At 42.0% G+C, this 12,149-nt stretch overlaps 1 protein-coding gene across 1 annotated transcript; it reads right to left on the bottom strand.

Moving 5' to 3' along the window:
- Positions 1-2,316: 2,316 nt before the first annotated feature.
- LOC309793225 (HMG box transcription factor BBX-like) lies at positions 2,317-5,562 on the bottom strand (the record flags this gene model as incomplete). The annotated part of the gene is given in 2 exon segments (XM_082603600.1): positions 2,317-2,416; positions 2,418-5,562. Coding segments are annotated over 2 exon segments (2,820 nt in total). The 5' UTR covers positions 5,138-5,562.
- Positions 5,563-12,149: the final 6,587 nt, after the last annotated feature.

Raw genomic sequence — 12,149 nt, forward strand, 5'->3', positions numbered from 1 at the left:
GTAAGATATATTAATCACATAGAAAAAAGTCATCTTTTGTTTTGCTTCTTTTTAAAAAAGGTCCCATGAATATACAGCACTCTGTTAAGGAACTCTAGTGAAATGTAATCAGAGGACTGGAGGAGAGGGCACTGGCAAAAATAGACCTATTCTAACATGTTCTAGAGAATAACAAGTTAGTGCCATTGTCAAGGTGCATGTTCTGCACCAAACAATTTTTGTTGTTGGTTTTATTTTTTTTTTGGATTTTAGCTAATTATAATTTTTAAATCACTGCTAGCAAGTGGTCCAGAAACTCCAACAGCCACCAACACTGGGACCCAGCAATTTTCAAACATTCACTTTGTGTTTCGAAATTTAGAAAATATGAATACAACAGCATCATAGTAAAAATATCATGCTAAAATCTGGGGTTGCTCACCTGATTTATTTCTGTGTGAATGGGGCTAAGCTTCTGCCTCTGATTAACCTTGCTTACTAATTCCTTCTTCCTCCATGCCCACAAGGAATATGCATTTTTGAGGACACCGTTCCAATGCCCTGATGCCCTCTTTACCTGCTTTGAAAAAAAAAAAAAAAGCCCAAATCTCTCTGTTCTTTTTCAATTCTGTTAGTATGTGGTACATAGTTTCCAGCACCGAAACTGAAGTAACATCTACAACCGTGAAAAGCTAAACCTAGTCAGTACGAATAGAGTCATTTTTTGTATGGCTATTAGGTCAAATTACGATTAGAAAAAAAATCATCATTACAATTCAGTCAAGTATAAATAAGATAGCTAGATAAAACCTTGTAAACTGTCACCATTTAGAGATCTAATTCAAAAGTTTCAAACTTGAACTAACACTATCAAAATTCCGCCAGTTTGAAAACCAGTAAAAATTATTGCTGGAATCCAATACTTAAAATTTGGTAGTTTGTGCTGTGATGCAAGAGTGGGGAAATACTTTGTGCTATGGAACAAATACCCTGTAAAATCTGTAGCCGCCGACTAATTTTGATTTATCACTTTGCATCTGTTGCTAAGAAACAAGATACTGTGAACGGCAGGTGATGGAGTCAATATGTTGAATGTTCTAAGCCAGTTAATCCAGTTGCACTGGCATATGTATAGTTGGTTTTATGTTCAAAAGCAACAAAACATGAAAAGGAAACAGGAAACTTGCAGGTGGATCTATAACCGCGAGTCCCACTCTGGTCAGGCACACCTCCCTCATCAATACCTCCGTAACCACAAAAACTCAAAATGGCTCTAAAAACCTGCAGTGCCAATTACGCTGTGCATAGCAATTGCTACCCGTCCAGTCTGTCTGGGATGGATGTAAAAGGGCTGTAGCTCAAAGACCACACAAAGTGAGTGTGTCTTCAATGTGTTCTGAATAGTGAAGTAATACTAAGGTCACTTCTGAATACTATTTTTCTTTTTTTGTCTGTATGAACGATCCATTGGTCACTCAGACCCTTGTGTAAAAATAAAAGAATCCTCAAGGCATGAAAACATCAGTAATCTGTAATCTGCTGGACTCTTCCCCTGTCTGGGAAAATATTCGCCACAATTTGACCCAAGCAAATTCTTCTTGGTCACTCAAGGCTAAGAAAAAATTTCTGCTTGTAAGAACTGTAATTTTTCTTCTTCTCTCTCTTTCTCTTTTTGCCAGCAAACTACCACTCTCTTGGCAAATATAAAAGTGCAGAATATATGGACCACAAGGCCGAGCATACACCGCTAACAGCGGTACATCTGCCTGCCCGTGCTGTTTGGGAGTCTCTGGAAGAGGCTTTTTAATATTATTCTACAATATAAATGTAGGTATAACCTATTATATAAACCATCTTAGAACATAAACCTCCACGTACAAAAAAGACCAAGAATATCTAATAATAACTAGTGCAGTGTGTCAGTTTTTGTTTTTTTGCTGTTTGTTTTTGTTTTGAAAGAATAACTAGGTAATATATGAAACTAGTTTCACACTCTCTGGTTGGTAAAAGAGACGCTGGATGAGCTACAGTAAAGGCAGCCTTTTACCAAGTTACCACCTATTACCATCAAAAGCCTTCACTAGAAAGCAAAGCTCTAGGATCATCCCATTTCTGCTCATTATCAGACAGACAACATCACCCTCAAAGACTCTGGGTTCTGAAAGAACAAACTGGCCCAGGGTGCCAACTTCTGCTTCAAGTGAATCTGGGCCGTGTAGGGCAACAAGCCCTTGTTTGCTGTCTATATTTGCCACCACATGGACTCACTCGCATCTCTCAATAAAGACAAGGCTAGGGTAGTAGGTAAAGCACAATGGTTTACAAGTAAAGGGCGCTTCACTGGTCAGCGCAAGAAATAAGTACAGGAGTCTGGGGCATTTCTTTTGGCTGTCCATCATGGGTGAGCGGAGTTGATCTCTGACTTCTATGCATGTTCCATGGCGGCCACTTCGGCCAGCACAGCGAGGCTGAAGAACGCAGACACGGCGGGCATCTCCGGGGTGCTGCTCCACGTCTCCGTGGCCTCTTGGTTGTGTGAGCGTTCGTCATTGCAGCCTGTCTCGGTGACCTTCACAAGACTCCTCTGCAGTTGTTCCTTTGGTTTGTCATCCAAAGTACCTCCTGCTGGTGATACCCGGCCATCTGCTGTCCTGACAAGGTGTGTGATCTTGGTTTTCCTGGCTTTTCTCTTTTGACTGCCCACCAAGGGCTCTTGCGCCGTTGTTGGCTCTGGAGTGTTGCGAATGGATGGGGCATTTTTAACCTTATAAGCAGGCTCTGTGGTGTTTCTGTCTTCTGAAAATATGGCTTCTGTAGGGTGAATGGCAGCCAAGAAGAGTTGCTTGTTTGACCATTTATCCCCACTTCCTTTTTCCGGAACATTAGGCTTCTCCTTGTTGTGCTTGTATTTGCTGACAATTTTGTGGAATAAGTTCTTTTTCTGAGACTGGAAAGGACCTTTGCTGGTTTTGGTCGGTTCTGAGCACATATGTCCGGTCTTCTTCTTTTTTCTTGGGACAGGTACACATTTCTGGTCAAATGTAACAGGACTATACTGAGGGAGGCTGTTGAATTTCTTTTCAAATTCTTCATCCAGCTTTGCTGAGCCAAGGAGAGAGTCTTCCTCTGGCTTTGTCTTCTTGAACTTCTTGCTTCCACTGGTCCCACTCTGGTGAAACGTCCAGCTTTCTTCATGCCAACACTCTTCATGATCAGAGGACTTTCCTTTTCCTGACCTTCGTTTCCCTCTGCCAACATTAGCTCGCAGAGAGGTGAGCATACCCTCAGACACCAGGGTTTTATAAAGAGCACCTTTGCAAGACCTCTCAGATTTCCGGGAGCCACAAGTCTCTATTTTTCTGTGACACTCACTGTCCTCAGGCTTGGCCTGTCCCGATAGACTGGGTGGTAATGCATCCTCTGTAGGGGTCAAAGGTTCTGCTTTTATACCCTCTGGGACCTCACCAGAAATGTTCTTGCTGGCAGAAATACTGATAAAATCTTGAGGTCTTGACTCTTTGGTGGTGTCTGAGGATTTCTCCTTTGACATTTTCTTCTCTCTTGATTTCACTCTCTTCTTTGGTGGCTTGGCATCCAAAATGCTTCCCTTGCCACTCAAGGATGTATGGACCTGCTTGCGAGGGGTATCTCCAAGCTTCTCGATGCCCCAGTCTCCCTTTGCAACAGCTTCAATGGTGTACATGACACTCTCGATATCAGATTCCGAGGACTGCCTCTTTTGGCAAGTCTTCTTGGGTGTGGATTTATCATTTCCATGTCGATCCATTTTGGTTTTCTTCTTTTCCTTTTTTAGCTTTTCTGGTTTGCTTAATGCTGTGGGATCCTCGATGATCCTAATGCCATGAGGATGGCACATGTGATCCTTTCTACTGGGAACATCGCTTATTATTGTCTTGCTACTGCCAGAGTAAGAAAAATCAGGGAAGTGACTACCTTTTTGATCTTCCTCTAATTCTTCCTTTTTAATTGCTTTAGGAGCTTCCATTTTTATACCCATTATATCATCCATTCGCAGCTCCTCAAAATTTCTTAATTCCTTAGAATCTCTTACATTTTCCTTAGCTGATTTTTCAAATTCTGCTTCTTTCTGGAACCTGGCTTCATCTATTTTCTCCATTTTCATTTCTCTTTCTTCCTTGCCCTTCTCCAGTTCTTGAATTCTCCCGCCATCTGATTCTTTGGCTTTTATGAGCTTTGATTCTTCCATTTTCACCCCCTCTGATGCCAGGCACATCTCTGCCAGTTGAAAGAGTGCAGACTTTCCACAGCGTTTTACAGGTTCAGCACCGCCCAACTGTGAAGTCTTCGAACAAATCTCTGCAAACTGAAACAAGGCTGATGCTTGACATTGTTTTGACAGAACATCAGGGTGGGAGGTACCTGAAGATATCTCGGCAAACTGAGATAATGGTGACTTCTGACGCAATTCAGAGGATTCTGAAACATCAGGCCTGCAAGTGCCAGAGGATATCTCTGGTGTACCAAGAACATGTTCTCCAGCTAAAAGCAGCATGCTCAGGCCTCCCATTTGAGTAGGATCGGCCATCCCAAAGTTAAGCTGAGGCATTTCTTCAGGCTTTGTTTTCTTGGGGCTTGGCAAGGCTCTTGAAGAGTCAGATGGGAAGGCCCATAGTTTCTCCCGTGGATTGACAGTGGATGTTGGGGATCTCACAGGCTTGTCTGTGGTAGCACACCATTTGTAGCCAGGATTTGCTTTCATAAATGCATGTTTATACTCCTTGGCCATGTCTGTGTATTTCTGCTTTTCCTTTGGATCGAGAACAGCCCACCAATCAGCTAGTATCTTGGTAGCACCTCGGTTATCAAGCCTGGGGTGTTCCTGACGTACAAGAGAGCGATGACGTTTGCAAAATAAGAGAAATGCATTCATTGGTCTCCGGGCTCGCTGTTCTGGTGATTCATCATCTTCAGTTTCACCATCTTGCTCTAGACCAGCGGCCCCAAGGAGTTGAACCTTATCAATATCCTCCTCTTCGTCTTCCTCTTCTTCCTCTTCTGAAAAGTCAAGAAGTTTCTTTGCTAGCAATGGATGCCACTGAAGGCACTTTCGTTTTGGTCGTTTTCCAGCTCCTTCTCCTTCTGCGGAATAATCTTTATTTCTATGACTGCCTTTCATGACTCTGACCGGTCAAGTCAAGACTTTCCATCGTGAGTTCAATGGAACATCAGAACTTCCAGCTTCTGTGATGCAGCAGAATTCCAGGAAGGCAAACGGAAAGTACACAGGGAGGAAGATGAACTGCAGCAAAGCCTGTGTCATATGATAGTGACCGCGCGGGTTCGCCGGGCGCGAGGGCGTGTGTGTGGCCCGCCCTCAGCGGCCAGTCAGGGCTTCTCTATGGGAAAGTGGAGAGAGAGGAGCTCGCAGAGCCACTCTGCCTCCGCTTCACTGTACACTCCAATATTCTGATGTTTAAAGAGGGACTCTCGTAACCAATAAGGACCTACTCTATAGCACAGGGAACTATACTCAATATTTTGTAATAACCTATAATGGAAAAGAATCTGAAGAAGAATATATATATATGAATCACTGTGCTGTACACCTAAAACTAACACAACATTGTAAATCAACTATACTTCAACTTAAATGATTAATTAATTAATCTAATTAAATACAAGTTCTTCCCTAAAAAAATAAGAATGACTCTCAACTCTTCTAAACATATAAAATATTTTCTTAAACCTTAATCCACCCACTCCTGACACGTTAGGACCTGAGGCAAGACTGCGCTGGGCTGGAGGCTGAGGCCCTGCCCTCCAGCTCTGGGTCTGCCCCGTGTCCTGTAGGGCCTTGCTTACGGGACGGAACGTGGACGCCCAGCCACGTAGCCAAGCTCCCGCCTCCCCTGCTGCACACAGATGAGCTTGGCCCCCTGGGGCCTGCAAGTATCACATCTGTGGCTGGGCTCGTCTTCTAGACCATGGTCGTCACCTGGAAGCTTCTTAGAAATGCAGAATCTCAGGTCCCACCCAGACCTACTGAACAGTAGTCTACTTTTTCATAAAATCTCTAGGTGACTTATGTGCAAGTTAGAGCTTGAGAGCCTTTGCTCTCACGTGGGAGGCTGAGGTCAGAGGCACCCAACTCTTAAGTTTAAGAGACTCCCTGTTAAAATGCTTTGTTCGTCTTCTGACCTCTGAAGGACTTGAGAAGATTCTGGCCAATGATCAGTTCTGTTCAATTCCTTGTTGGACTTACGGTACATTCCAAACTATAGCTGATTTTTCCTCTTATACATTTCATTTTTTTCGGTCAGGTAATTTTCCTTAAGCTGTTTTCTTAGTTGGAATGCACCCCACCCACCCTACTCTGTCAATATCACCTGCATCAGGGTGGCCACCTCTTCCGTGAAGCCCACCGCAATACCCCCAAGGAAGAGCTTCCGTTCTGACCCCATCCTCCTTAGTTGAAAACTCTGGTAGCCCATTCACTGGGTCTGCTCTGGTTATACAACTGAATCCTCCATGAGACAATCAGCTCCCTGACATAGGAGCTGAGTCCCATTCAGATTTAGATTCTCCATTACCCATAGCTGAGTCTATCAGATTTTAAATACACATGTGAAATTAAATCTGCCTCTCTTAAGTTTATTTTTGTGGCTCCTGCAATTCTCTGCTTGTGCCAGAAAGGAGATTAAAATAGCCCTGCAATTTTAATGAAGGTGGGTTTTACTCCTGGGTCTTACCACATTTAGGAAAGTGTATACATTTTGTACTTTCATGCAAAATTGTGCTTGGCACCGACCTGGTGGTCACGAAGGGACGCAAGGGTGTTCTTCGATGAGAATTCTTGGGCAGCTGGGTCTAGTTCTGTTAGTGAACAGTATTCAAATGGAGGAATTGCTTTAGCTTGGAAAGTAGACCTCAGATATAGGAGGAATACAGCAGAAGAAAAAGGAACTTATGAAAAACGGAATACAGAAGTGTAAAGGAAAGGTAAATTTCTATGACTGGCCCAGTCTTCTGATTCTCCGTGTCCATAGATCATAACTGGGGAATCACAGGGGTGCAGAGAGGGGGCAGGAACTTGCAACGGGGAGTCTGTGCTCTAGTTTTGGCTCTTCTGCTAATTAACTGAGCACCTGAGAAACTCACTAAACATTTGTGGGTCTCTGTTGTCACATCTGAAATATGAATAGTTGGTCAATGCTTCTTAACCAGAGAAGAAAGCTAGAAAAATGGGGGGGGGAGGGTAGGGGGTCTTGTTTAAAGACACGTGGCCAGGTGGGACACCCAGAAATGCGTATTTGCTGGGTTTGTGATGGGCCCCAAGTATGAGGTGCCTTTCTGATATTCAGTTCTGGTTAAGCATCAGTAAATCAGATGCTCTCTTAACATTCCTTCTAGCTCAAATATTCCCCGATTTCATGACTACCAGCCCCGTAGTGAATGCATGGTTAGGAGTCTACGTGTCTGGCAGACACTGCTGGTTGTACCCCTCTTCCTTTAGGAACAAAACCCAAAGTTTTTGCTCCGCACACGCCTCCCAGAATAACTATTACATTTCCCAGCTTTCCTTTGGCTATGTCCGTGGACTAAATTCCGGCCAAAGGGAAGTGGTGAGTGTAGGTTCTGGGAGCACTCTTAAAAGACAGAGGTGTGCCCTCTTGCTTCTTCTTGCTGACAGGCATGCATAGATGATAGTGGAAGATGGGCCAGCTGGGTCAGTGCCGGACATGGGAGCTGCCATAGGAGATGGGAGGGAACCAAGACAGTGTGGCCTGGGTCCAGGACACCAGGGAGTCGTGTCAGGAGGGAACTTCCTACCCCCAGGCTTCCTTTATGTGTGAGAGAAAGACATTATCATCTAGTTAAAGTAACTGCAATTTTGCTCTTACTCTTTCTTTCAGCCAAACCCATCTTAAACTAAAACAATATGGAGCATGGAAAAGACTTTACGGACGCCAGTTATGCTTCCCAATCTTCATGTCAGCACAAATTAAATGTCTGTTTACTGTGGCTTCTTGTTTTCTACTTCTTTAAGTGTAGTATGTTTATAAGACAGAGAATACTATTGTCTTTTACAGAGAGCACTTCTTTCACAGCCAAAAATTGATGGAGAGGTATCACAATTTTAGGAAGCACAGTTTTCTTTTTATGATTTTATCTTATTCTCTACAAACATATATTATTTCCTTAGCATATGCCATATATATATATATATATATATATATATATAATTTTTGACCTCAAAAATGGTCAGTCACCATTAATTTTGTGTGAAATTTGGTAGGACCTGAACTACAGTGAAATACCAAGAACTGCCATTTAAATTACATATTATTGCTAATAATTGTTATGATTGGCAATAAGCAAACATGTGGTGTTGAGTTTTTTAAACGCTTCTACATTTTTTTTGAAAGTTTGGGCTTTGACAAGAGCTCATTAGGAAAACACCTTTAATTCTTTTCCTTCTTATTTATAGTTGAACAAAAACGCACACCTCCACACACCATATTTGTATACGATAATGGAATTTGTTTCTTGTGAACTTGCATTTAGCCTGTGAAAATTACCTTTAATGACTTTGAAAGATATTGTGCTTTCTGCACATTTTAAGTTTCTGATGGGGGACAGGGATGAGGGGCAGTGATGGGAGGATGGTGAAAGAAAAATTATATATATACATATATATATATATATATATATATATATATATATATATATATATATATAAAATTCAGGGCATAAGACCTGCAAAATCCTGGGATTAAAAGTCATGTGAATAATCGTTTCCATTTCCAAACCTCTCTTAATAAAGAATGGTAAAATGCCAGAGTAGATATTTCAGGCTATTTAATAAAACTCTCTTTCTCTGTCTCTCTGTCTCCTTTCTCTCATACACACACACACACACACAGCACACCCCAAAACAAACTCATTCTCACATACAGAATAGAAACTAAACCAAATCAAACCATAGAGAAAGATGATTGGGTGGGGAAAGGAAACGGGGACTCTTATGAAGAGCTCTCTCTGTTTACCTTCATTCCTCTCATCCGGGTCAGTGTAGATGGAAGCCAGAGTAAAGAGGGAAAAGATAACAAAAGCCAATAAAATGAATGCCATTTCCAGGTTGGTAAACGGAAGCTCCATGAAAGACCACAAACTTCTTCGCCTGCAATAGAAAGTAGACACTGGCTTAGTACACCCTGGTCCAGAGAGAACTTGTTGAGTAATTATTTAGTGTAGAATGAGATTTACTAAGACTTTTTAAGATACTTCTGTGCACCTGGAACAACACACCTGGCACTAGCAGAAATGGAGGGTGCTCTCGTTTTTTGAAATTTGGCATCAGTCTTGGTGTAATTGAACTTAGACTTTGCTGTGTAGATTGGAGGAGAACATGGGAGTCTGAAGGGCAGAGTCAATTTATGTTTTATGAGTTTTTTGGACAAAACCCTGGGAGTAAAGATAGAGTATATTTCATATCATGAAGGAAAAAAAAATGTTGGTTTCTATCTCACTGACCACACCCAGGTTCAGAGTAATGTTCTTGTGCCTGAAGTTATCCAGCGTTTGCCAACCAGGTGATAAATCTACAATGGAAGCAATTTTTAGTGAAGAAACCATAGTCTTCAGAGTAGCTGGATCAAACTCGACCCAAATAAAGATAAATGTGTTAACAATTCAACCATGAGAACTTCCAATCTCAGACTCGAAAAAGGAGAGCTCATGTGTCTAGAAAGGAAAGCATAGTTCCATTGGGGGGAAAGGATAACATCTAGTTGGAAATAACCTCTGTCTTTCTGTCTTTCAATGTTTACTACATAAATGGAAAATATTTAAAACACTGCAGACATATGTGGGAATGTTATAATTTTAAGAAGACCCAAAGAAAGAGATTTCACATCTTTCCCCTGCAACTCATTCCAAATTCTTTATTTACTGTCTATTTTAGGGAGATAACTTATTGGGGTCTTTCACCTAAGGGTTCAGTCTCCTTTAAATATATTTTTTAAATGACTTCATCATACCCTGTAGTTGAGAGACAAGATTTGAGGTGGGAGTTAGGCTTGCTCTCTTTCCTAGTTGCAGTCTTCCAGCGTTGCTATAGCAGAACAGAGGTGGGTGAGGGGATAATAAGTTCTTTAAAATCTGCTGGTTTTGAACAGATTTCTGATTCTTTTTTTTTTTTCTTTTGGACATACTTCTTACAATTGACAATAGTTTGGGGGATATTGATCAGAAGTCTGTAGCTTTTCGTAGGTTTGTAGGACAGAAAATTAGACATGGAATTTATGTGTCATAGGTATGCACATTTTAAGATATGAAGAATACTACCGGGGCTTCCCTGGTGGTGCAGTGGTTGAGAATCCACCTGTCAATGCAGGGGACACGGGTTCGAGCACTGGTCTGGGAAGATCCCACATGCCGTGGAGCAACTAGGCCCGTGAGCCACAACTACCGAGCCTGCGCGTCTGGAGCTTGTGTTCCACACCAAGAGAGGCTGTGACAGTGAGAGGCCCGCGCACCGTGATGAAGAGAGGCCCCCGCTCGCCGCAACTAGAGAAAGCCACGCACAGAAACGAAGACCCAACACAGACAAAAATAAATTAATTAAATTTAAAAAAAAAAAGAATACTACCAAGGGGGTTAAGATGTATCTTGGAAATTTTTCACATCAGTGCACATTGGTCGAGCTTATTCTGGTTACTGGAAGCTGAGCATTCTAGAGTATGGCTCTACTGTCATTTAACCACTCATATTGATGGGAATTTGGGTTCCTTCTAATTTTTTGTCATTGCCAACAATGCAGCGGAAAATATTTTTTTGTAAATATAAATTTGCACACAGGTACACATATCTCTAGGAAAGATTTATAGAAGTAGAACTGCTGGATGTATAAACTTTTGAAATGTTCCTTCACAAATTTCCCTGAAATTTACAACCTTCTCAGTACTATATGTAAAGAACTGGTTCCCAAATCCTTCCTCAACACTCCCTCTTCCGGTTTTCCCCCCCTATTTGAAGTTAAAAATACTGTCTCATGTTTAAATTGGCTTTTCCCTGATTTCTAGTGAGGTTGAACTTTTTTTATGTGTTGATTTATTATTTATACAGTTTGTTCTGTGAATAACTTGTCTTTATGTTTTGCCCAGTTTTAAACTGGGCATTTGTAATTTTCTCACTGATTTGTAGACACTCATTATAAACTTTGGATAAAAAATTCCTTTCAGGGCTTCCCTGGTGGCGCAGTGGTTGAGAGTCCGCCTGTTGGTGCAGGGGACGCAGGTTCGTGCCCCGGTCCGTGCGGATCCCACATGCCGCGGAGCGGCTGAGCCCATGAGCCATGGCCACTGAGCCTGCGCGTCGGAGCCTGTGCTCTGCGACAGGAGAGGCCACAACAGTAAGAGGCCCGTGTACCGCAAAAAAACAACAACAACAACAACTTCCTTTCAATCTATCTCTTGTCTTTGTTTATGATCCTTTTTGTTATACAGATATTCAAAATTTTAATTATTAATTTTTTGGGCTGTGCCATGTTGGGCAGCTTGTGGGATCTTAGTTCCCTGCTCAAGGATTGAACCCGGATCCTGGCAGTGAAAGTGCCAGGTTCTAACCACTGGATTGCCAGGGAATTCCCTCAAAAATTTATTTTTAACAAAGTTAAGTCCACCTTAACTGAAAAGCTCTTATCCATCTCTGGTCTCATTCCTAGTTCTCCCTGGTATCTTGCCATGTCTGGGGTAGGGATTGGAGGTTAATTATTACTTATGACTGCCAGTGCCTTGTTAAAAACTTTATGATGCCAACACATCTGCCTCACCATTGCTTTTTGTCATCTGTCCCCTGCTACACTGAAACCAAGCTCACAGTTACACACTCAGATGGAGAAGACATGGGGAGAAGTTGTCCAACACAGTGATTAAGGAAAACAGAACTGAGTGTTCCAGATGGTTCAGGGAAATCAGTGTAGGAAAAAGTGATTATGTTATTCTGTGGTATGTCCAGATCTATAACAGTTGATGGATTCTGTTTATTTCTCTAAGAATGTATTGATGTTGTAAAAATTAATTGATTGATTGATTGATTTTGGCTGCATTGGGTTTTCATTGCTGCACGCAGGCTTTCTCTAGTTGCAGCGAGTGGGGGCTACTCTTTGTTGTGGTGCATGGGCTTCT

This window comes from Mesoplodon mirus (assembly GCF_964341445.2).
Source record: "Mesoplodon mirus genome assembly, chromosome: 2".
Taxonomy (NCBI): domain Eukaryota; kingdom Metazoa; phylum Chordata; class Mammalia; order Artiodactyla; family Ziphiidae; genus Mesoplodon; species Mesoplodon mirus.